The sequence below is a fragment of the Hippopotamus amphibius genome, chromosome 7, assembly GCF_030028045.1.
Source record: "Hippopotamus amphibius kiboko isolate mHipAmp2 chromosome 7, mHipAmp2.hap2, whole genome shotgun sequence".
Taxonomy (NCBI): Eukaryota; Metazoa; Chordata; class Mammalia; order Artiodactyla; family Hippopotamidae; genus Hippopotamus; species Hippopotamus amphibius.
Window position 1 is genome coordinate 21825093 of NC_080192.1, and position 27098 is coordinate 21852190.

The following is a 27098-nucleotide window of genomic DNA, read 5'->3' on the forward strand; positions in this document are numbered from 1 at the left end:
TTGCTAAATCAATTTGGTAAATGATCTATCATTATCTTAATGTTTTCTTGATATTGCTCATCTGCAAACATCCCTCCTGTTGTCCTTGTCCTTATGGATTAGACCATTTTTACTAAAGTTTTGCTGTCATTTAAGTGGGATTTGGGAAGTAGCAAAAGTAAATATGTATGTTCAACATGGAAGTCCCGTTATTAATTTTCAAAGTATTACTCCTCTTATATGTATAATATAAAATTTTAGGAAGTTCATTTTTTTCAAAAAGGAGACTACCTTTTTGGTGACACTGAGGAAAAAAATGCTTTTTATCAATTCCTATTTCAATAAAGTACTTTCATGCTATTCCTCTGATTGCATTAGAAATCATAATATTTTCCTCATTTGTTGCTATTCTTATATTTTCTTGGGTCATTTTCATGTTCTGTTCTTCAATATGAACTTTGTAATTTACCAGTCTTTTTTCACCCAGTTTTTTCACTTTCAGTTTTCTTTCACTTGCAACTTAGAATTGAATTATACGTGTTTTTTGGCAGACTCACATGGCACAGCCACATAACTATGGCTAGAATTAAGCTGACTTCTGCCTGCTAATATACACCATAAGAAATTTATGTAATTTAATTGATGTTAAGATATCTAAATGACATTGGTATAATATATTGGTATAATATAAATTTAATTTCAGAGAACTTCGTCTACAATAAATTTGTCACCAGGAGAAGTGGAAGACGATGAAGATGCTGAAAACACTTGTGGGCCCTCGGGACTCTGGGAAGCATTAACTCCTTGTAATGGATGTCGGAACCTTGGCTTCCCCATTCTTGCACAGGTAACGGTTTGCTTTCTAAAGGTACAATAAAACATAAAAATGGTTGCCTGTGTTTTTAAATAAATCTTTTTTCTTTCCCTCTGCAAATCTGATTAGTGTCTTGTTCACTCTGTAATTTTTCTTCAGTTGAAGATCAGTAAAATGCTTGTATAACTAGCTGTACATGTATGCATATGCAAACACATCCTCTACATAATTTTATGTGATTGTTTTACTTTGGTCACGATGCTGGTTCCAGAAAAAATTGAGTTGTTTATGAAATTTTAGTATCTATGATTAGGAAATATTTCATTTTAAAAAATGCTATTTTGAAATTAAATCACGATTTATGTTTAAATAATAATAAAAATGATTTAAAAGGAAGCATATGAGAGCTCTTTAAAAGCACAGTCAGTGATTTTTATGGTACACGTAAGTACTAAAATAATAATACTCAATACTTAAAGGAGCAATACAAGTCTCCACAGAAAAATATCCAAAGAAAAATATTAAAAAATTGTAAACCAAAAGCAATTTACTACCAAGCCTACTACCAAACCTAATAAAACAAAATAAATCAAAATTTAAAAAATAAATGTTAGTAAAGTGATGGAGAACCCAGATACAGTTATATATTATTGATAGCTTTTAGAGCCCTGCTGCTTTATAAGAATTCTACTTTTAAAATAAAAAATACAAAGATGTTAATTTTATGAAACAAAAAATAGGTAAAAACATTCAATTATTGGTAAATTGTTAAACAGATAAGAGTATATTAATAAAATTAAAACCTATGTTTCTTAATTTCCTTTCTCCTATACCCTTTTATGTATGAAGTGAAACTCTGTATGTAAAAACTTTAAGTGAAAAAATGAAATCCCACTGTGACTAGATTGCTAAAGTTTTTATAAGAAGCAGTTCCTTTCAAGTATGTGAAAATTGAGAATTCTAAATAACAGGGGATTAAAATTAAGATTTCTAGAATATATTGGGTACTTTAATTTCAAAACAATTAAATTTAAGATTTAAATTGGGCAGAAAATTAGAAAAGAAATCAAGAATGAAGGGACTGGGAAAATGAAGCCCTTTCTAGAAAGTATAATTAAACTCAAATTTGTTTTTCAACATTCCTAGCAATAATAATCACTGCTATTTACACAGAGCCTACGATGGTGCCAGATATTTTACATGTAAGCATTTAAAGAAGGAAACAGGTAACCTACTCAAGGTCATAGTTAATATTAAAATAGTTTTAAACTTTTATGTCATATTGCTTTCTGGGCTTCATTTATGTTGTCCTGCCTTCTATTGGTTGCTTCTGTCCCTGGTTATGTATTTTGGAAGTTTTAGAATTTTCTTTGGCTAATAAATGTAGATCACAGATGGATTGGGATCTTTGAGAGTAATCTTTAGCATTTTATTCCATCATCTGTTCATTTAATCACAAATATCAAGTGAAGAGAAGGTTACAGATAGTTCAGAGCCTGATTGTAAATTCCTATTTAGTTTTATTACTACCCTTTCCTGTTAATAGAGCATATGTTATCACAGCAGAGCATTTTAGTTGAGTTGTATTATGGTGGATGATACCAATTTCCTGCACGGTCTTAGAAGAGATGTCCACCTCTGTACCATGTGCAGCACAGGGCTTTGAGGCTCTTTCCTAAAGAGTCCACCCTGATGGGTGGAGACCCTATGTTCACTATCCTGTCCACTCATGTAGCTTTCACTCTGTAAGGGTGAGATGAGGGGTCCAGGTACTAAGCCTTTAGTTGTTTTTGCAACAGGCTTGCCAGTAGTCTCTGCTCCTGCAATCACCATACTCATGCTGCCCCATGGGGAGAGGCCAACAGCTCTTACTGATGGGCTGGAAGTACCCTCTGAGGACAAGAGGGCTTGCAGCCCTTGCTAACAACGTTAAGACGTGTTGAAAGCACCCACTATGGCCATGCTGACGGGGCTTCCTCCTAGGTCTATGAAGGCTGCTGCTGTTCGGGCTGTGTTTCTCTTCTGAGTCTGCAGACACAGTTGCAGTCATATCCACAGCATCAGTGGTGGTGCCTGTTGTAACAATTGCTCCTTTAATCAGGCCCTGTAGGCTTTGTAACTGCAGAAGTATGTGAACTCTTGCATGCAGCATATGTGGGAAACATGTTGAATTCATTCCTCCTCAGCATAATCATAATAGATGGCCCCAAACACTTCCGGGTTTATGTGAAGGCTCCTGATGCTCACTTGATCTTGATTCCTCCCATAGGAATAAGTAGCATTTGCCTAGGGAAAGACAAGTGAAACAAAGAAAGTGAGAACAGAAAGACTGCTCCTTTCTATTCCTATAGCTAAACAAGAGCTTATAATAAGAATTTTGAACTCTCAAGTCCACTCTCCCATTTGATGCAAGAGTCTCCTCTACAGTATGTCCACAATGATCATTCCAGTCTTACTTGGACAGTTTGTGTCAGTGAGAACATTTATTAAAATACATTTTTGTTAGTATTTCTGCTGGTCAGGTGGTATGCACTTTAGTATTTTGATAGCTACTAATAAATTGTGCACATCTCACTGTCACTGATGTAAACAGAAATCAGTACATGGCAGTCATGGGGAGACATACATTCTGCAAGATGTCAGCCTACCTAGGTTGGAGTATGTGTTCAAGAATAGATTGGATGGTCAGGATGCTGCAGATATCAATGCAATACTGGATATGAAATTTAGAGTTGCTGACAGCCAAGGAATCTCTGAAATACAGCCTTGGGAAGCACTTTGGAGAAGCACTAGGAACCTCCTCAGTGTGCCATGGCCCCCAAATGAGGCTCATTTGGCCCTGAGTCCTTCCAGAAATCAGTGTATTTTCCAGGTCAGCCTCTGTACCAAAGCCTCTGCAGGACTGTTAGCTCTTCTCACTAAGCACCCTGGCCCCATGTTTTAGAGACTGCAAAGGCTTACCTCTGGGCACTTATTCTCTTCCTCAAACCCAGGTCTGTCCAGAGTGTCCCTAGCTGGGATGGTCTGTGTGCTGCTGTGAACTTTCACTGATGGTCTCAGGATGTAAATGAGGTTTTCCCACTGAATAAAAAGATCTCTTGTATCTGAAGGCGGACACAGCTGAAGGTAAAAAGAGCGACCAGAGGCAAGCTTCAGGCGGAGCTGTTGATTTTATGGATGGATATCTTTACAAACTTCAGGGGAAGCAGCCTGGTTAGCTCTAAGATCTGTGTAGGCTTTTTATCTCTTTTCTGGGTGGCAGGGCCATATCTGTTAGAGTCATCACAGATATCAGCTGGTCGGGCCAGCAGCATGACATCAGGTAGTGTGAGGTGGGGGCTGGTGCGAACGATGCCCACAGTCACCTTTCGGGCCCGGTTGTGAACATCAATCACTTCTCCTTTTCTACTGACCTGTATAAAGTCGCTCTCAAACATTGGTGCATACTGGAATATAGGGTACTCCCCTTTGTACAATTGTTGCTGCGGTTTCCCCATAGAGGTATTAAACATGCTCATTGCAAGGCTGCCTTCGGCTGTGTAGTATGGTAATGTATATTGGCTGTTCATCGCTATCCTTTATCAAGACAGCTCCTAGAGGCTCCTCCACACCTTCCTTACCACACTTTGCAGGGTGTCCTGTTTCCCTGGTCTCTCTTGCAGGGGGGCTAGCAGTAGTCTCCTTCAGGCTTTGCCTCTGAGTGACTGAGTGTAGGGTAGGGGAGTTGAGTACCAATTGCTCAGTGCTAGAGACAGTCACTCCTGGACCTGACTGTGCCCTGCCTAGAGCATGGAGATGTTCTCAGGGCATGCAGAGGTTGGGGCCCCAGTAGATGTCAGAGTGTGCAGATATCAAGGAGTGCAGTTATCAGATTCCCAGTATGTCACGGCGAACAGATACGGATATTCAGTTGTAATCCCACTGCACCTCTCCTCCGGAAACCGTAGCCCCCAGCTAGGCCTAAACCACCCTGAAGGACCACTTTTATCCTCTCCTGCCCATTGTGACCTGTGCCCATCACACACCCCTTTGTCTCTGTCACCCAGCAGTCCCTCCCTCAGAGCAGGGACACTATCCTCTCCACTTCACCCCACCCCCCTCACCAGGCCACACTGCCACAGCTCAGCAGACCACCCACTTCTACCAGGGGCCCATCTAAGGATCTTACTACATACTGACAAATTGCTTTCAAAAAGCATTAGGCAACTTTCTGTTCGGTATGAATTTAAAATATGCATACTTTCTTACCCAGCACTTCTAACTGCAGACAATTAGAATTAATTGTAGATAATTTACCTTAAAAAGAATTGGACAAGGTGGTAAACAAGCTGGATGTATAGAACGTTTATCAAGGTTTATTGTAGCAAAAAAGATCGTAAACAAGATTAATATCTTACAATAAGGATTTTGTTAAATAAATTATGGAGCATTCTATGAAAGAACACTCTGAAGCCATAAGAATGATTATGTAGTTCTCTGTTTATTGAAATGAAAAGATATACCTGATTTGTTTTTTAAGGAAAAAAACATTTTCTTCCCTTCATATTGAAGTATCTGGTTATTTCTGATAATATGAATATTTTATTCTTTATTTATTGAGAGGCCTGGTCATATCAGTAGCAACTCTTACTGGCCGGTCCAAAGTCTTTATATTTTGATTTCTACTTCATATCTACATCATTTACAATTAGCAAAAAGAATTAGCCTAACATACATTTAGTAATCAAACTAACCTTTCAAATGTGTCCAAGAGATTCTGGTGTTTGTTGAAAGGTATAGGTGGCACTGGATACAATATAATTTAATTTAGGTACTTTTTAAAAAATAAAGTAAAGATATACTAATTTTCTTAAAAGCACTTTTATGCTGTGCATATATGTGACAAGATATTTATCATAGGCTTCCATTAGACCACTAGGCTAATTGCCTTGTCTCCAGGGAAACCAGAGGCTATATTACTTGTAGGGCCTGAGGACTTTCAGAATTTTTTCCTAACCAGTCATTAGGTCAACAACAGTAGAACCTCTCTTATTTGGCCTGATAACTATCATGTGTGGTGTTCTGGGAAATATGTCTATTTTCATGAATCTGATGAATTTTACCTGAAATTCCTCTAGGTATTTAGAAAACTATCTTAATATTTGCTTCAATACTTAAGAAGCTCAGATGGCTAAATAAAATATCTACCTGGACCTGAGATTAATAAATTCTTGGAAGACTGACCTAAGAAAACATTGGTACGATTTACATCAAAGAATGTTTTGCCTATGTTTTCTTCTAGGAGTTTTATAATGTCATGTCTTATGTTTATTTTGAGTTTATTTTTGTGCGTGGAATGAGGGTGTGTTCTAGCTTCATTGATTTACATGCATCTGTTCAACTTTCACAGTGCCACTTGCTGAAGAAACTGTCTTTTTCCTATTCTTGCCTCCTTTGTCGAAGATTAATTGACCATAAGTGTGTGGGTTTGTTTTTGGGCTCTCTATTCTGTTCCATTGATCTGTATGCCTGTTTTTGTACCAAAAGTGGTACATGCACCCCTATGTCCATAGCAGCACTGTTCACGATAGCCAAAGCATGGAAAAAACTTTAATGTCCATCAACAGATGAATGGATAAAGAAGATGTGGAATATATACAATGGAATACCACTCAGCCATAAAAAAGAATGAAATAATGCCTTTTTTAGCAACATGGATACAACTAGAGATTATCATAGTAAGTGAAGTTAAGTCAGAAAGAGAAAGATAAATACCAATATTACTTATATGTGGAATCTAAAATATGGCATAAAGGAACCTATCTACAAAGCAGAAACGGACTCAGACATAGAGAACGGACTTGTGGTTGCCAGGTGTGGTGGCTAGGGAAAGGGACAGACAGGGAGTTTGGGGTTGGTAGATGCAAACTATTACATTAAAATGGATAAACAACAAGGTCCTTATGTATAGCACAGGGAACTATATTCAATATCCTGTGATAAACCATAATGGAAAAGAATATAAATAAAAAACTTATATATGTGTATAACTGAGTCACTTTGCTGTACAGCAGAGATTGGTACAACATTGTAAGTCAACTATACTTCAATTAAAAAACTAAAAAAATTCTTTTTATGTAAATGCAGCAGCTCTTAGCTTTCCATACAGTTAGTCATCAGACATTCTTAAAATAAATTATGTTCCTTCTCCTCTACATAAGAGTTTGTGTCATTGGGTAAATTATTTAAGCTCCCTGGGCCTTTTATTTGTCATCCTCGAAATTGAGATGATCCTTTAGGTATCTTTCCACTCCAGAATAATTATGGTTTTGTGATAGCGGTTTAACTTTTTCCCCCTGTAATAAAACTACTACTACTTTGGAAATATTCCAAACAATAATAATAAGTTAAGGAATTATTCAGATATTAACAGCTCTGGGAATTTGTGATGTATTACATAATCATAGTCTGTTGCTGAATTTCTTCTTGCCAAAACTTTTAAAAGAACCAATATTTGAAATATGGAAATGACAAAAATGTTAGTTCAGTAAGATGAGCATTCAGTGGGGACAATGCTTAAAACTATGTAGCTAAAAACTAAACATTTTAAACAGAATTCAGTTAATAATGAACATGGCTGTAGTAGGCAGATTAATTCCCTGCAAAGATGCCCATGTTCTAATCTTTACAGCCTGTGAATATGTGACCTCACATGGCAAAAGGACTTTGCAGATGTGATTAAGTTAAGGATCCTGAGGTGGGGAGATACCTTGGATTATCCAGGTGGACTCAGTATAAGCACAGTTGTGCTTATAAGAAAAAGGATGGAGGGTCAGAATCAGAGAAGGATATGTGATGATGGATGCAGAGGTTGAAGTGATGTGGCCATGAACCAAGGAATGCTGTTGGCTGAAAATGGATTCTCCCCTAAAGGAACCAGTCCCACCAATACCTTGATTTTAGCCCCATGAGAATCATTTTGGACTTTTGACTTTCAGAACTGTAAGAGAATAAATTCATGTTGTTTTAAGCTACTGAGTTTGTGATAATTTGTTACAGCAGCCCTGGGAAACTAACAGATTTTGGTACCTGGAAGTGGGATGCTGCTGTAAAAAAACACTAAAATTTGGAAGTGACTTTGGAATTGGGCAGTGCATAGGAGCTGGAATAATTTTGAGTAGCATGATAGAAAAAGCCTAGATTTCCTTGAACATGAATGTTGAAGATTCCAGTAGGGCTCAGAAGGAAGTGATATGTACAGTAAACCTATTTTGTCTTAGAAAATACTGAAATTGTCATAAACAGCACCATATTCAATGCTGAAAAGCAGAAAGCAGTTCCTTTAAGATCAGGAACAAGACAAGTATGAACACACTTACCACCTCTATTAAACATAGTTTTGGAAGTCCTAGCCACAGGAATCAGAAATGAAAAATAAATAAAAGGAATCAAAATTGAAAGGGACGAAGTAAAACTCTCACTGGGAATTCCTTTGTGGTCCAGTGGTTAGGAGTCTGCACTTTCACTGCCAAAGGCTTGGGTTCATTCCCTGGTCAGGGAACTAGGATCCCGCAAGACAGATGGCACAGCCTACAAACAAACAATCAAACCAAACCAAAACAAAAAAACCCAACTCTCACTGTTTGCAGATGACATGATACTACATATAGATCCTCAAATTGCCAAAACTGTTAGATATAATAATAAATGAATTCAAAGTTACATGATAAACAATTAATATATAAAAATAGGTTGTTTCTATACACTATCAGAAAGAGAAATTAAGGAAACAATCCCATTTAGAATTGCATCAAAAAGAATAAAATATCTAGGAATAAATCTAACCAAGGAGTAAAAGAGCTGCCATTCAGAAAACTATAAGCCACTGATGAAAGAAATTGAAGATGATACAACATAATGGAAAGATATATTGTGCATATGGACTGGAAGAATTAATATTGTTAAAATAACCATACTTCCTAAGGCAATCTACAGATTCAATACAATCCCTATCAAAATACCCATGGCATTTTTCACAGAACTAGAACAAATAATTCTACAATTTTTATGGAAACGCAAAAGACCCTGAGCTGCCAAAACAATTCTTTGTTCTTGAGAGAGAACAAAGCTGAGGTATCATGCTCCCTGATTTCAAACTATAATACAAAGCTATAGTAATCAAAACAATATGGTGCTGGTGCAAAAACAGACACATAGATCAATGAAATGAAATAGAGAGACCAGAAATAAACCCACACTTATATGATCAATTAATCTCTGACAAACGAGGCAAGAACATACAATGAGGGAAAGACAGCTTCTTCAATAAATGGTGCTGGGAAAACTGGACAACCACATGCTCAAAATCAAACTGAATTACTTTCTCAAGAATACCATATACAAAAATAAACTCAAAATAGATTAAAGACTTAAATATAAGACCTGAAACCATAAAGTTGCTGGAAGAAAACTAGGCAGTATGCTCTTTGACATCCATCTTAGCAATATATTTTTTTGGCTATGTCTTCTCAGGCAAGGGAAACAAAAGCAAAAATAAACAAATGGGACTACATCAAACTAAAAAGCTTTTGCACAGAGGGTTAAACTATCAACAAAAGAAAAAAGCAGCCTACTGAATGGGGGAAGATATTTGCAAATGATATATCCAATAAGGGGTTAATATCCAAAATATACAAATAACTCATTCAACTCAACATCAAAAACAAACAAACTTGATTAAAAAATGGACAGAAACACTTCCTAACACCATACACAAAAATAAACTCCAAATGGATTAAAGACCTACATGTAAGGCCAGACACTATCAAACTCCTAGAGGAAAACATAGGCAGAACACTCTTTGACATACATCAAAGCAACATCCTTTTTGACCCACCTCCTAGAATAATGGAAATAAAATCAAGAATAAACAAATGGGACCTCATGAAACTTAAAAGCTTTTGCACAGCAAAAGAAACCATAAACAAGACTAAAAGGCAACCCTCAGAATGGGAAAAAATAATTGCCTATGAAACAACGGACAAAGGATTAACCTCCAAAATATACAAGCAGCTCATGCAGCTTCATACCAAAAAAGCAAATAACCCAATCCACAAATGGGCAGAAGACCTAAATAGACATTTCTCCAAAGAAGACATACAGATGGCCAACAAACACATGAAAAGATGCTCAACATCACTCATCATCAGAGAAATGCAAGTCAAAGCCACAATGAGGTATCACCTCACACCAATCAGAATGGCCATCATCACAAAGTCTGGAAACAACAAATGTTGGAGAGGGTGTGGAGAAAAGGGAACTCTCCTGCACTGTTGGTGGGACTGTAAGTTGGTACAGCCACTATGGAAAACAATTTGGAGGTTCCTTAAAAAACTACAAATAGAACTACCATATGATCCAGTAATCCCACTCCTGGGCATATACCCAAAGAAAACCATAATCCCAAAAGAAACTTGTACCATAATGTTTATTGCAGCACTCTTTACAATAGCCAGGACATGGAAGCAACCTAAATGCCCATCAACAAATGAATGGATACAGAAGATGTGGCATATATATACAATGGAATATTACTCAGCTATAAAAAGGGATGAGATGGAGCTATATGTAATGAGGTGGATAGAACTACAATCTGTCATACATAGTGAAGTAAGTCAGAAAGAGAAGGACAAATATTGTATGCTAACTCACATATACGGAATCTAAAAATGGTACTGATGAACTCAGTGACAAGAACAAGGAAGCAGATACAGAGAATGGACTGGAGAACTCGAGGTATGGGAGGGGGCGGGGGGTGAAGGGGAAACTGAGAAGAAGCGAGAGAGTAGCACAGACATATATATACTACCAACTGTAAAATAGTCAGTGGGAAGTTGTTGTATAACAAAGGGAGTCCAACTCGAGGATGGAAGATGCCTTAGAGGACTGGGGCAGGGAGGGTGGGGGGGACTCGAGGGGGGGGCGTCAAGGAAGGGAGGGAATACGGGGATATGTGTATGAAAACAGTTGATTGAATCTGGTGTACCCCCAAAAAAATAAAAAATAAAATAAAAAATAAAACACACACACACACAAAAAAAAATGGACAGAAGACCTGAATACATTTTTCCAAAGAAGGCATACGTTGGTCAACATCACTAATGATCAGGGGTATGCAAATCAAAACCACAAAGAGATATCACCTCTCACCAGTCAGGATGGTTATTACCAAAAGACAACAAATAATCAGTGTTGGCCAGGATGTAGGGACAAGGGAATCCTCCTGAACTGAAGATGGGAATGTAAACTATTGCCGCTGCTATGGAAAACAGTATGGGGGTCTCTCCAAAAATTAAAACTAGAACTAGCATACAATCCAGCAAATCTACTTCTGGGTATTTATCTGAAGAAAATGAAAAGATATGTGCATGCCTATGTTCATTGCAGCATTATTTATAATAGCCAAGAGATGGAAGCAACCTAAGTGACTCTCAAAGGATGAATGGATAAGAAGATGTGGTTTATACTTTTACAATGGAATATTACTCAGCAATAAAAAAAATCTTGCTATTTGTGGCAACATGGATGGACCTAGATGGCATTATGCTAAGAAAAATAAGTCAGACAAAGATAAATATCATGGGATGTAAATGAATAAGAAAGTAGAAACAGATTCATAGATATAGAGAACGAATTGGCAGTTTCCAGAAAGAAGGGGGGTGGAGGGATGAGTGAAATAGGAAGAGAGATTAAGAGGTACAATCTTCCCGTTGTAAGTCATGGGGATGTAATGTGCCTCATAGGGAATATAGTCAATAATACTGTAATAAATGTGTTGGTGATAGGTGGTACCTAGACTCGTAGTGATCATTTTGTAATACATAAAAATATTGAATCAGTAAGTTATACAGCTGAAAATAATATAATATTGTAAGTCAGTTATACTTTATTGATAAAAACTGCTATCCAGGTGTAATCTTTTTGCTGGTGGAGGATTTTGCTTTGATGTCAATGTCTGCTGATTGATCAGGGTGGTATTTGCTGAAGGTTGGGGTGGCTGTGCCAATTTCTTAACATAAGAAAGTAATGAAGTTTGCTGCATCAATTGATTCTTCCTTTCATGAATGAGTTCTCTGTAGTGTGCAATGATGTTTGATAGCATTTACCCATGTAAAACTTCTTTCAAAATAGGAGTCAATCCTCTCAAACTCTGCTGCTGCTTCATCAGCTAAGTTTATATAATATTTGAAATACCTTGTTGTCATTTCAATAATCTTTATAGCATCTTCACCAGGAGTAGATTCCATCTCAAGAAACCACTCTTTGCTCATTCATAGGGAGCAACTCCTCATCCATTAAAGTTTTATCATGAGACTGCAGCAATTCAGTCACATCCTCAGGCTCCACTCCTAGTTCTAGTTCTCTTGCAGTTTCCACCACATCTGCAATTACTTCCCCCAATGAAGTCTTGAACCCTTCAAGCTCATTCATAAGTGTTGAAATCATCTTCCTCCAAACTCTTGTTAATGTTGCTATTTTGACCTCTTCCCATGAATCATAAATTTTCTTACTGGCATCTAGGATGGAAAATCCTTTACTGAAGGTTTTCAATTGACTTTGCCCAGATGCATTAGAGGAATAAATATCTATGACAGCTTAGCCTTACAAAATATATTTCTCAAATTGTAATATTTGAAAGTCAAAATGACTCCTTGATCCATGGGCTGCAGAATGAATATTGTGTTAGCAGGCATGAAATCAGCATGAATCTTGTTGTACATCTCTATCAGAATTCGTGGGCGATCAGGTGCTTTGTTAATGAGCAGTAATATTTTGAAAAGAATCTTTTTTTTCTGAATAATATCAACAGTGGACTTAAAATATTCAGTAAACCATGTTGTAAGCAGATGGGCTGTCATCCGGGCTTTGTTTTTCCATTTTTAGAGCACCGACAGAGTGGAGTTAGCATAATTCTTAAGGACTCTAGGATTTGGGGGAGTGGTAAATGAGCACGGGCTTAAACTTAAAGTCACCAGCTGCTCCTAGCATAAGGTCCTTTGGTGCTTTGAAGCCAGGCATTGATCTGTCTCTACCTGTGAAAGTCTTAGATGATAAGGCTGTTTCTCTAAATTGAAAATCTGTTGTTTAGTATAGTTACCTTCATAAAGTATCTTAGCTAGGTCTTCTGAATAACTCACTGCAGCTTCTGCATCAACACTTGCTTCTTCATCTTACACTTTTATATTTTGAAGACAGCTTCTTCCCTTAAACCACATGAACTAATTTCTGCTAGCCTCAAAGTTTTCTTCTGCAGTTTCCTCACTTCTCTCAGCCTTCATAGAATAGAAGAGAATTAGGGACTTGCTCTGGACTAGGCTTTGGCTTAAAGAAATGTTGTGGCTGGTTTAATATTCTATCCAGACCACTGACACTGTCTATATCAGCAGTAAGGCCGTTTCACTTTATCATTTGTGTGTTCACTGGAGTAGCACTTTACATTTTCTTCAAGGGCTTTTCCTTGGCATTCACAACTTGGCTAATTGTTTGGCTCAAGAGCCCTGACTTTTGGACTGTCTCAGCTTTCAGTATGTCTTCCTCACTAAGCTTAATCATTTCTAGGCTTTGATTTAAAGTTAGATACATGAGACTCTTCGTTTCACTTGAAAACTTATAGGCTACTGTAGGGTTATTAATTGGCATAATTTCTTTTTCCTTTTTTGGCTGCATTGGGTCTTCATTGCCATGCAAGGGCTTTCTCTAGTTGGGGCGATTGGGGGTGACTCTTTGTTGCTGTGCCCAGGCTTCTCAGTGCAGTGGCTTCTTTCCTTGTGGTGCACAGGCTCTAGGCACGCGAACTTCAGTAGTTACAGGCTCAGTAGCTGTGCCTCACAGGCTCTAGGGTGCAGGTCAGTAGTTGTGGCACACAGGCTTACTTGCTCCGTGGCATGTGGGATCTTCCTGGATCAGGGATCCAACCTGTGTCCTCTGCATTGGCAGGCAGATTCTTAACCACTGCGCCACCAGGGAAGTTCCTGGCATAATTTCAATATTGTTCTGTCTCAGAGAAAAAGGAGGAGAGGAAGAGAAAGGCTGGTTAGTGGAGCAGTCAGAATACGCATATTTATGGGTTGTTTTCCTTTTCACATGGGCACTGTTCATGGAGCTCCCAAAACAATTACAATAGTAACATCAACGATCCCTGATCACAGATCACCACAACAAATATAATAATAGTCAAAAAGTTTGAAATAGTGTGAATTATCAAAATGGAGACATGAAGGGAGCAAATGCTGTTGGAACAAAGGCACTTATAGACTTGTTCAATGAAGGGTTGCCACAAACTTTCAGTTTGTACAAAATCTGCAAAGTGCAGTTACCTGAATTGCAATAAAATGAGATATGCCTGTAAAAAATAAGTGTGTATAAATAAATATATTTGTGTGTAGAGTGTGTGTGTATTTTTAATCCCATAATTTATCCTGGGTTCGTACCCACCACCAAAATAATGATCAGCTGTTCCGGCACCATTCATTGAATAGTCCAGCCTTTCTCTCTTGATTTTAAATGTTACATTTGCATACATTTCCCTGTTGAACTTCAAAAAAAATTGTGGTAAAATACATAACAGAATTTAATATATTAATCATTTTAAAGTGTACCACCACTCTACTTTCCATCTCTTGATTTCAACTACTGTAGCTCATTTAAGTGGAGCCATATCAGTATTTGTCTTTTTGTGACTGGCTATTTTACTTAGCATAATGTCCTCAAGGTTTATCCATGTTATAACATGTTTTAGAATTTTCTTCCTTTTTAAAGCTAAGTAATATTCCATTGTATAATACATACATCATATTTTGTTATCCAGTCATCCATTGATGGATTCTTGGGTGGTTTCCATCTTTTGGGTCTTGTGAATAATGCTTCTGTGGATATGGATGTGCAGATACCCTCTTTGAGATCCTACTTTCAATTTGTTGGACAAATACCCAGTAGTGAAATTTCTGGATCATATGGTAATTCTATTTTTAATTTTTTGAGGAACCATCATACTGTTTTCTGTAGTCCTCCACATCATTAATTTCTTCCAACAATGCACAAATATTCCAATTTCTCCACATCCTCGTCAACACTTGTTATTTTCTGTTTTTTTTTTTTTTTGATATTAGCTATTCTAATGGGCTTCAGGTGACATTTCATTGTAATGTTCATTTGCATTTCTCTATCAATCTAGTGATGTTGAGCATATTTTCATATGCTTGTTAGTCATTTGCATAACTTCTTTGGAGAAATGTCTATTCAAGTCCTTTATCCATTTTAAAGTTTTGATTATTTTATTGTTCTTGAGATGTAGGAATTCTTTATATATTCTGGAAATTAATCCCTTATCAGATACATGATTTTCAAATGTTTTATCCCATTCCATAGATTGCCTTTTCACTGTTGTGTCCTTTGATACACAGAAATTTTTTCTTTTGATTTAGTGCCAATTATCCAGTTTCACTTTTGTTACCCATGCTTTTAGTGTCATATCTAAGAAATCATTTTCAGATCAAATGTCATGAAAATTTCCACCTATGTTTTAAGAGTAGTAAGTAGTTTGTTCTAAGACTAATAGTTAGTTTTAGATCCTACCTATTAAGCTTTTGATTGGAACAGTGTGAATTTTAGAGATTAATTAGGAGAATTAAAAATTGTAAAAATTGGCATTTTTACAATATTAAATCATTCCACTCAGGATCATGATACATTTACATTTAAATGTTTTCAAGTTTCTTTTTATGTTGTTAAGTAGTTGTTTAGTTTTTTAATAAATACTTACGTACACGTTTTTTTCCTGGTTATTTTACAGTATCTGTTTCTGTTGTGAATAGATAGTTTCCCTATTCTATTTTCTAACTGCTTGTTGCTAGTAGATATGAAAGCTGTTAACTTTTGCATGCTTATCCTGTACCTTATCTTATGAATTACACTATGGTTTATGGAAATGTTTAAGTTGATTTTCTAGTTAGGTAGTTGTATCATATGCAAATACTAGTAATTATGACTCTGACTTGTCAATGTTTATAATCATTTGGTTTTTTTCTTTTATTGAATTGATTGGATCCTCCATTACACTTTTGGATAGTGGCAGTGTGGACTTAGCAATCTTGAAACTAGAGACGTTTGTAGATGTTTAAATAGTATCTCTAATATTATTCTTAAGTTCTCATCTGTCTGTGTTCTTTTACCTGGTTTTTTGGTTTTGGAATTGGTTTCAGAATCTCAATTTTTATTCTGTGTGCACTGTATTTAATTTCCATGATAACAAAGCTCCTTAGCATTATTATTAAAATATCACTTAACAAATGATGTTAATTTTCCGGTTTTGTGACTGAGCATTTCTACATTAATGTTTCACAGTTATCTCTACATTTTTGATACTTATCACAGTACTTGCTTCATAGAAAGCATTCAATAAATATTGAATGTGTCACATTCCAGAGTGAATCTCATTCAACAAATATTGAATATGTCATACCTCAGAGTGAATCTCAAGCTTACTTACCACATCTCTAAATACACATATTTCTATTCATGATTCATCTTGGTATATCTTATTTCTCTGAGAGTAAAGACTTAGATCACTTACGTTATCTTTATCCCTCCTCTCTTCCTCCAAGTGTTGGTTATTTTTTAATGATAAATTCTAGCTTTTTTTTTTTTCTTTTTCTTTACTGGTTAACTTGGTGGCTTTAAATAACATACTGAAATAAATTTAAATAATATTTTTATATTTCTATGTTGTGATTCTTCAATTTTAGTCAGTATCTCTTGACTTTCTATTTTGGAAAATGAAGACATTAACACCTGTGCTCTTTCTTTCATTTTTCCTCCCCCTCTTCACTTGCTCTCTTCTTTAAGCTGCACTTCTACTTATACATTGTCAAGCTTGTTACACATTTACATTTTATCCTGTGACATTGGCCAAGTTTTGTCCATAGGCTGACTCTGCAAAATGTTAATCAGTGAATCACATTTACATATCTATGTTTACAAATGGAATACTGATATTAATTTTATTTTTTATCAAGGCTCTAGACCAGTGGAAGGATAATACATCTAAATGCGTAACACAGGGAGATCAACTCAATAATTGATGATGACCTAGAGGAGTGGGATAGGGAGTGTGGGAGGGAGGCTCAAGAGGGAAGGGATATTGTGATATATGTATAAATACAGCTGATTCACTTTGTTGTACAGTTGAAACTGGCACAACAGTGTAAAGCTATTATACTCCAATAAAGATAGAAAGAAAAAAATAAAAATAAAATCAAATGGCTTCTCTTTTATTGTACTCCATCAGTTGCCTACTCTTGCCATCATGTACTTTTCTTTCTATTTGGACTATGATATTGGTTAGCTTCACTTCATAGACTATGTAGCTGTCCTGCTAGTCATTTTTGCTCTGTACTTTTTTCTGAAGCCTCAGGGTTTGAATTTCCCATACCTTGAAGGCTGGGTCATTTAGCTTGTGTTCTAGAGAGCCTCCAGAGTCAAAAACTTCTTAGATCCTAGTTTCTTATTTCATCAGCTCTGCAGGATGAGATCTATATGTAACTACTTCTTCCTACAAGTTGATGATATAAATGTGAGCTGAGTCCAAAATGGGTGATGATGACCTGGTGGTTGTCCTCAATAGGAGGGGCATAAATTCATATCAGAAAATATTGATACTCAAATTTTTTTTTTGGTACTCAAATTTTAACTCTTAATATCATATAATGCAATTTGTTAAAGGCTTACAGATTATTTGTTTGATACTCAGATCCTAATTTCTCCCTTCTTCTTCTGCATTATGTATTTTTAGATTTTATTATCATACCATTATATGGATACACCATATGAATGCAAAGGAATGATATGTTTTCATGATAATGTTGAAGTGTTGCCATGTGGGAACACACCACCATAATCTTTATATAGTTAAATAACCAGGGACATGTGTGTTAACATAAGGGAGAGTGTAACCCTGGTTATAAAATCTGTCATCTCTCCTCCTAATTGTATGTGTTTTATCTTTAACAAATGTTGACAATAATGGAGATATATGCTTAAAAGCACATGGGTAGGTTAATATCCTTGTGATTGTGTTGTTTTTTTAATTCTAATCAACCTCCTTGTTTAACATTTTAATGAAGATTTTTCAGCATAACAACTTTCTATGTTGATTTTTTTCCTGGAGTTTTTTTTAAAGAACTTTTATTGAGATATAATCAACATACAATAAACTGCATATATTTAAAGTGTACAATTTGATTTTTTTTCTTATTAGTAATGTATATATGGCAATCCCAATCTCCCAATTCATCCCACCCAAACCCCCCTGCTTTCCCCCCTTGGTGTCCATATATTTGTTCTCTATATCTGTGTCTCTATTTCTGCCTTGCAAACCAGTTGATCTGTACCATTTTTCTATATTCCACATATATGTATTAATATATGATATTTGTTTTTGTCTTTCTGACTTACTTCACTCTGTATGACAGTCTCTAGGTCCATCCATGTCTCTACAAATGTCCCAATTTCATTCCTTTTCATGGCTGAGTAATATTTCACTGTATGTATGTACCACATCTTCCTTATCCATTCATCAGCTGGTGGACATTTAGGTGGCTTCCATGACCTGGCTATTGTAAATAGTGCTGCAATGAACATCATGGTATATGTATCTTTTTGAGTTATGGTTTTCTCAGGGTATATGCCCAATAGTGGGATTGCTGGGTCCTATGGTAACTCTATTTTTAGTTTTTTAAGGAACCTCCATACTGTTCTCCATAGTGGCTGTATCAACTTACATTCCCACCAACAGTGCAAGAGGGTTCCTTTTCTCCACACTCTCTCCAGCATTTATTGTTTGCAGATTTTTCCGATGATGCCCATTCTAACTGGTGTGAGGTGATACCTCATTGTAGTTTTGATTTGCATTTCTCTAATAATTAGTGATGTTGAGCAGCTTTTCATGTGCCTCTTGGCCATCTGTATGTCTTCTTTGGAGAAATGCCTATTTAGGTCTTCTGCCCATTTTTTGATTGGGTTGTTTGTTTTTTTGATATTGAGCTAGATGAACTGTTTATATATTTTGGAAATTAATCCTTTGTCTGTTGATTCATTTGCAAATATTTTCTCCCATTCTGAGGGTTTCCTTTTCGTCTTGCTCATAGTTTCCTTTGCTGTGCAAAAGCTTTTAAGTTTCATTAGGTCTCACTTATTTATTTTTGTTTTTATTTCCATTACTCTATGAGGTGGGTCAAAAAAGATCTTGCTGTAATTTATGTCAAAGAGTGTTCTTCCTATGTTTTCCTCTAGAAGTTTTATAGTGTCTGGCCTTATATTTAGATCTTTAATCCATTTTGAGTTTATTTTTGTGTATGGTGTTAGGAAGTGTTCTAATTTCATTCTTTTACATGTAGCAGTCCAGTTTTCCCAGCACCACTTATTGAAGAGGCTGCCTTTTCTCCATTGTATATCCTTGCCTCCTTTGTCATAGATTAGTTGACCATAGTTTATCTCTGGGCTTTCTATGCTGTTCCATTGATCTATATTTCTGTTTTTGTGCCAGTACAGTACTATTTTGATGACTGTAGCCTTGTAGTATAGTCTGAAGTCAGGGATCCGTGTTCCTCCAGCTCCTTTTTTCTTCCTCAAGATTGCTTTGGCTATTTGGGGTCTTTTGTGTTTCCATACAAACTGTAAAATTTTTTTGTTTTAATTCTGTGAAACAATGCCATTGGTAATTTGATAGGGATTGCATTGAATCTGTAAATTGCTCTGGGTAGTATAGTCATTTTCACAATATTGATTCTTCCAATACAAGAACATGTATCACCTCACACTGGTCAGAATGGCCATCATCAAGAAATCTACAAACAATAAGTGCTGGAGAGGGTGTGGGGAAAAGTGAACCCTCCTACACTGTTGGTAGGAATGTAAATTGATAGAGCCACTATGGATAACAGTATGGTGGTTCCTTTAAAAACTAAAGGTAGAGCTACCATATGATCCTGCAATTCCACTCCTGGGCATATATTGGGAGAAAACCACAATTTGAAATGCTACATGCACTGCAGTGTTCATTGCAGCACTATTTTACAATAGCTAAGATATGGAAGCAACCTAAATGTCCATTGACAGAGGAATGGATAAAGAAGATGTGGTACATATATACAGTGGAATATTACTCAGCCATAAAAAAGAACAAAATAATGCCATTTGCAACAACATGGATGGACCTAGAGATTGTCATACTGAGTGAAGTAAGTCAGACAGAGAAAGACAACTATCATATGATATGGCTTATATGTGGAAGCTAAAAAAATGGTAAAAATGAACTTATTTACAAAACCGAAATAGAGTCACAGATGTAGAAAACAAACTTCTAGTTACTAGGGAGAAAAGCAGAGGGAGAGTGAGAAGTCAACTGGGAGACTGGGATTGACATATATTTAACTAATAAGGACCTACTATATAGCACAGGGAACTCTACTCAATACTCTGTAATGACCTGTATGGGAAAATAATGTAAAAAAGATTGGATATATATATAACTGATTCACTTGGCTGTACAGCAGAAAGTAACACAACATTGTAAATCAACTATACTTTAATAAAAATTTTAAAAAAGTTTATGTCTAGACATGGGGTTTTAAAAATGTATCATGGTGGACGTTAGTTATCCCTTTTCATATCAAGATTTTATCCTTCTTCAGTTCTGAGAAATACTTTTCTATTTTTTTCTTTGATTTATTTCTTCCTTCACTTTTATACTTCTCTTTTTTCCTGAGTATTTATTAATTAGCTGTTGAAGTATCTGCATTCATCTTTTTTGTCTTTCATTTTTTCTCTCTTTGGTTTTTCATTCTCTACTTTTTTTCCCCATTCTTTATTGATTTTTATATTTTAGCAATCATAATTTTACTTCCTAAGAGTTTTTTTTTCTTATTCTGATTGTTTCTTTCTTAAAACGTCCCATTCTGTACTTTTCAACTGTGACTATTGTAAGAGGTATTGTAAGAGTCTATTTCAAATCTCATAATATAAGTCATATTGCAGAAAGAATGCTTTTATGCCTAGTAGAAAAGGCAAAGCCATAAATGAAGTTGGTAGCATTCTGGCCAATCAGCTTCTAAAGGGAGTAACCATTTTGCTGAGTTAGAGGTAACAAGTGCATGACCACAGAATTTTTTTTTGACAGGGTAGAACACGTTTTAAGTTATAAGTTTTTAGTGATATATAGGATGTGCTGTTTTTTTCAGGATGTTAATTCATTAACAAGGTGTTTGAGAATTATCTACAATAATAGCTCCTGTTACCCTCCCCTCTGTCATACTGAAAACTAGAGTGATTGCCAGGAACTGGAACATATATCAACTTCCCAGATTCTGAGTGTTTTCATAAGCCTTTTCCAGTACCTGAAATGCTCTTCCCTTTTTCAGCACCTATTAATGCACTCATCCATAGTAGATACACAACAAATATTTCCTCTCATGCTTTTTAAACCAAAGAGACATACGGTGTCTATATGCATATTTGGAAAAGGAATAAATGACAAAATAAATATTTTCTCTTGAAGACCTTCCCAGAGGATAAAATGATTACAACTGAAAGAATAATATTTCCCTGATTTGGATGTGTTCTAAGAAGGCAGGCTTGATGCCCTTCTACCTCATCTCTCATAAGCAGCCTTTACGATGAAGAAACTGAGATGCAGAGAAGCTAATTAACTTGTTTATGATGATACAGTTTTGAACTAGCAGAGGTGAATATTCCATCTCAGGTCTATTTGGCCTTACAGCCCAGAGGCCCTCCTCTTTTTTTAACTCTTTATCATTCAATCATGCCTTCTTTTTTTTTTTTTTCTTTATTGGAATATAATTGCTTTACAGTATTGTGTTAGTTTCTGCTGTACAAAAGTGAATCAGCTATATATATACATATATCCCCATATCCCCTCCCTCTTGAGCCTCCTTCCAACCCCCATCCCGCCCTTTAGGTCTTTACAAAGCATCGAGCTGATCTCCCTGTGCTTTGTAGCAGCTTCCCACTAGCTATCTATTTTACATTTGGTGGGGTATATATGTCAAAGCTATTCTCTCACTACGTTCCAGCTTCGCCTCCCCGTGCCCCCCCACCATGTCCTCAAGTCCGTTCTCTACGTCTGCATCTCCATTTCTGCCCAGCCACTAGGTTCATTAGTACGATTTTTCTAAATTCCATACATATTCGTTAGCATACAGTATTTGTTTTTCTCTTTCTGATTTACTTCACTCTGTATGACAGACTCAAGGTCCATCCACCTCACTACAAATAACTCAATTTCATTCCTTTTTATGCTGAGTAATATTTCATTGTATATACGTACCACATCTTTATCCATTCATCTATCGATGAACATTTAGGTTGCTTCCATGTCCTGGCTGTTGTAAATAGTGCTGCAATGAACCTTGTGATACATGTATCTTTTTGAGTTATGGTTTTCTCAGGGTATTTGTCCAGTAGTGGGATTGCTGGGCCATATGGTAGTTCTATTTTTAGTTTTTTAAGGAACCTCCATACTGTTCTCCATAGTGGCTGTATCAATTTACATTCCCACCAACAGTGCAGGAGGGCTCCCTTTTCTCAGGCATTTATTGCTTCTAGTCATTCATGCCTTCTAAGAGTACTAGTTACATTTACGTCTTAAGATTTTTTTTTAACAGAAGCGTGGAAATGGGTTGACCAGGCCCTTCCTGCCTCGGAAAAGGGCATATCTGATTATGTCAGAGAAATCTGCTAAATGTTAATTAATCATCAGTTCTATTAGGAAAAGAATTAATGACAGTGTCCAATTATTTTAGTGTTTCCAGAAAATTCTATTATGGCTTATTCTGAGTTTGATCTTAGCTGCAGTTAGGAATGGATTCTGTATTTACATTTAGAAATCCATTTCATATTTCTCCATTTTTCTCTATGGTATTTTAATTGCATGGGTTATTCTTTCATTACTTGCCCTGCCTAATATTTCATTGTTGAATACCTGCATCTTTAATTTTAAATGTGGTTGCTTTTCATACACTCTGGAAGTATGGATACAATTTTAAAAAATGGAAACAGCTTGATAAAATCAAGAGTCAGGTAGACCTAAGTTTTAATCTTAGCTTTGCAACTTATTAGCTATATGCCTTTGGTCAATCAAATAACCCATCTATACTTTTTCATCATTTGTACAAGAGGGAACTTATACCTACCTTATAGGGTGATATGAAAGTTAGAGAATGTATTTAAAACACATAGAACAATGCCAGACCCATAGTAGCCTCTCAATAAATGCCAGCCATTATTTTTTTTTTAACTTTTTTATTTTTATTTTTTATAATAAACTGTATATATTTAGAGTGTACAATTTGGTATCCTAGTCTCCCAATTCGTCTCCTCCCAACCCTCCCCGCTTTCCCCACTTGGTGTCCATATATTTGTTCTCTACATCTGTGTCTCTATTTCTGCCTTGCAAACTGGCTGATTTGTACCATTTTTCTATAGTCCACATATATGTGTTAATATACAATATTTGTTTTTCTCTCTCTGACTCACTTCACTCTGTATGACAGTCTCTAGGTCCATCCATGTCTCTAAAAATGTCCCAGTTTCATTGCTTTTTACAGCTGAGTAATATTGCCAGCCATTATTTTTTGATCCATTTTAAAAGTATAAACCATTATATCTTTTAAGAAGTTATCCAGTCTCTGCTTCAATATCCCCAGGGATGAAAGCATGTTCTGTAAAGTCCCAGCTCTAACAAATGCAAGCTGTGGGACCTCAGAAATAAATAACTTTGAGTCTTTATTTCATCATTTGTAAAATGAGGATAATAATAGTACCTATATCCTAGTGATATAGTGAGGAATAAATGACATATACTGCTTATATTAAGTACTTGTAATAGTGTATAGCACTCATTAAATGCTCAATAAATGTTAACTAGTAGTAGAAGCAGTAAGAGTAGAGCACTTCCTAATAATAATACATGCTGAGTCACCTGCTGTATTGTTTTCTATAGCAAAAGTTGTTCAAATTCTCCCTAATGTGTGATAATTAATCGTAATGAAGAATATAATGCAACATGAATTAATTTTTAACTTGATTTAATGATGCTACAGTATTTCAGCCAGCAATCCACTCTTTGCTACTTACCCTTGTAAGCCCTTAATAGATATTTGCTGAATGAATTGTCTATGGCATGGGTCTGCAAACTCTCTTGTAAAGGTCAGATAGTGAATATTTTAGGCTTTGATGCCACATGATCTCTGTTGCAATTTATTTAATAAAAACTTTACTTATGAAAATGGGCAGTAGGCTGGATTTTTGCTGAAGTTTACTGACCACTGGTCTATGGAATAAAGAAGTTAGAACCCTAGTACTGATAGCAAAATCCACGTCAATATGGGTCTACTTGGAAATATTTTCAGCTGAGAAAATGTTTTATCCTGTCCAGAAAAATGGAAATGTAGAGAAAAGGCAAAAATGTATTCTCCATAGGTAACAAGTCTCCAAAGTGCCAGTTTCTAAACTTTTAAGCTCAAAGCACAATTTCACAGAGATAATTTTAGATGTTCAACTTAAAACACATTTCTCAGAAACTGAAACCACATTATAGTTGGTATAGAACCACGCTGGATTTTTAGAAACTAAATTTTAAATGATATGTATATCCTCTGTGGTATGTGAGATGGATACTTCTTCCAAGTGTTAGTGAGCAACTAGTTGGTGCAAAACTATTAATCTATAGAAGTTAAGGCCCAGGGACTTCCTAGGTGGCGCAATGGTTAAGTCTGCCTGCATGGACACAGGTTTGATCCCTGCTCTAGGAAGATCCCATATATGCTGTGGAGCAACTAAGCCTGTGCACCACAACTATTGAACCTGTGCTCTAGAGCCCGTGAGTCACAGCTATTGAGCCTGTGTGCCACAACTACTGAAGCCCATGCACCTAGAGCCCATGCTCCTCAACAAGAGAAGCCACCCCAATGAGGAGCCAAAGTACCACAATGAAGAGTAGTCCCTGCTCGCCGCAACTAGAGAAAGCCCATTTGTAGAAAAAAAGACCCAATACAGCCAGTAAATAAATTAATTAAAAAAAAAAAAGAAAGAAAGAAAAGCAGTTCAGGCTCAACTCAAATGCTTTATCCTTCCTAAAGTCTTATTCAGTTCTCCCCTACCAGAAACAATCCCCTTTCTCTTAAAATTCAAATAACTTATTTTTGACATCTGTGGATCTCTCCCTTTTATTCTTGTTATTTATATAGTTATCTAATATCTATTGTTTTAGGTTGTAAGCTGCCTGAGGACAGTGTCTGTGTTTGACAAATGTTAATGCTGCAGCACACGCTGCTTCATGCCTTGCATACAGTAGGCCCTCAGGCTATACTTACTAAATTCTGAATTTTTCTTTGTGTCCTTATAGGGAGATATGCTAGAATGATATAAAAAGCATTCCCTTTGGCAATCTGAGTTCTAATCCTCTCTTGATCACTTGTTAACAATATATCTAATCTCTTTGAATCAGCTTTGGTTTCTGCATCTGTAAAATGAGGATAATTCCAACACTACATTGTTTTGTGAGGATTAAATGAATTAACAAATGTCAAGTGCCTACAGAAAACCTAGCACATAAAACATTAGCCTTTATTGTATCTGAAAGATGTATTCAATTTTTCTTTTTGTTTTACCCACTATTCTACGATGCAAATATTCTAAAAAGGGCTAATTAACAACCCATTAATAAGTAAATGTCAACAATGCAAAAAAAGGCAAATGACATCTCCATTGACTGTGAATTAATAAAATATGTTGTTTCTGCATCTGTCAACAAATATCTTATCTGTTGTACTTCTTATAGTTACCTTAGTACTAAAAATAAAGCTCCATTTAATTTGAATGAACTCCTAGGAGGAGTTCTATTTCTTGCTTTAATTCTGTGTCTAAACTGAGATTTGGTTCTACTTATTAGGCTTCTGCATTCTGAAAACAAGTAAAATTAATAGGAATTATAAGGGAACTTGTTAAAAGAGAAAGTGGTGTTTATTATCTTTTTATATCCTAGTAATGATAAGTACATAATTTATACTGGAAGGGAGAAACAACCATAAAGAGATGAAAGATATCACCAGATTTGTTCTTTTCTTTATTCCTTGCATGTTTGTGTCTAGGTATGATAATGTAGACAACTCTTCTGAGACTCTGCAGTCCAGCCCTGCTCACACTAGGTCAATGATATTCCTTTCTCCATGTGCCTCTTCTCCCTGGTCTCCTGCTCCTTACAAAACCCAGCCTTCTAAGGTGGTTTTACATTCAGCCTAATCTGTGTCAGTCAGCCCCTGCAGCCTCTTGCTAGTAGCTTTAACATATTAGAAAAGTGAGTAAAAATTGCTTCTTATTGTGTGCAAGGGTGAGGGGTTGGGGTTGGTCATGAAAGAGATACATACGACTTTAGGGAGAGAACAAGTGAAAAGGGGGAGAAAATAATAGGTGGGTAATAATGAAAGGGAAATGGTAGGGTAGATGGAGAAGAAACAAAATGAAAAAGAACGTAGGTTGCATTTGTAATCTTTGGCTGCAAATGGTATATTGATTTTTCAAACATATAGTGATGATAGGAATACAAGATGGAAGCTTGAGCAATTTGTCACTGTCACCTGAATGTGGAGAAGAAATTACAGAATTTTATACACCTTTGATGAGCCATTTTTCATTGCAACAGGTGGACAGCTGGCTACCTAAAATATATTGAAAATTTATTATTTTAGGGGCTGATCATTTTATGATTATAAAGCTTGTAATTTACTCTCAAATTGTTTTGTACTTTAGCAACATATATTTAGCTTAGAAACCAGTATATATATTTCTGTTTTTAATGAAATCTTTAGATTTTCTCAGGTCAGAACATTTCAAAGAACTATTTATATAACTTCTCAGATACAGTTATAAGACTAATTCATTTTAATATTTTTAAGCTCTTTATTGGAATATAATTGCTCTACACTCTTGTACCAGTCTCTGAGGTACACCAAAGTGAATCAGCTGTATTTATACATATATCCCCATATCCCCTCCCTCCTGCGACTCCCTTCCACCCTCCCTGTCCTGGCCCTCTAAAGCATCACCCATCATCGAGTTGATCTCCCTTTGTTATACAGCAACTTCCCACTAGCTATCTATTTTACATTTGGTAGTGTATCTATGTCTATGCTACTCTCTCACTTCCTGCTTCCCCTTTGCCCCCTACCCCAGCCCCATGTCCTCAAGTCCATTC

At 36.0% G+C, this 27098-nt stretch overlaps 2 protein-coding genes across 6 annotated transcripts in view; one reads left to right on the forward strand and one right to left on the reverse strand.

Annotated features, from left to right (window-relative positions):
• Window positions 1-27098, forward strand: part of ANKS1B (ankyrin repeat and sterile alpha motif domain containing 1B) — a 1070894-nt gene that overhangs the window by 275657 nt on the left and 768139 nt on the right. For all 5 annotated transcript variants that reach the window (XM_057741211.1, XM_057741212.1, XM_057741213.1 and 2 more), the window contains exon 9: window positions 683-826. In XM_057741211.1, coding sequence (XP_057597194.1) covers window positions 683-826 — 144 coding nt within the window. The remainder of the gene's footprint in view (window positions 1-682; window positions 827-27098) is intronic.
• On the reverse strand, window positions 2966-4362 carry GARIN6 (golgi associated RAB2 interactor family member 6). Its single transcript, XM_057741588.1, is given in 3 exon segments — window positions 2966-3079; window positions 3755-3966; window positions 3969-4362. Coding segments are annotated over 3 exon segments (720 nt in total).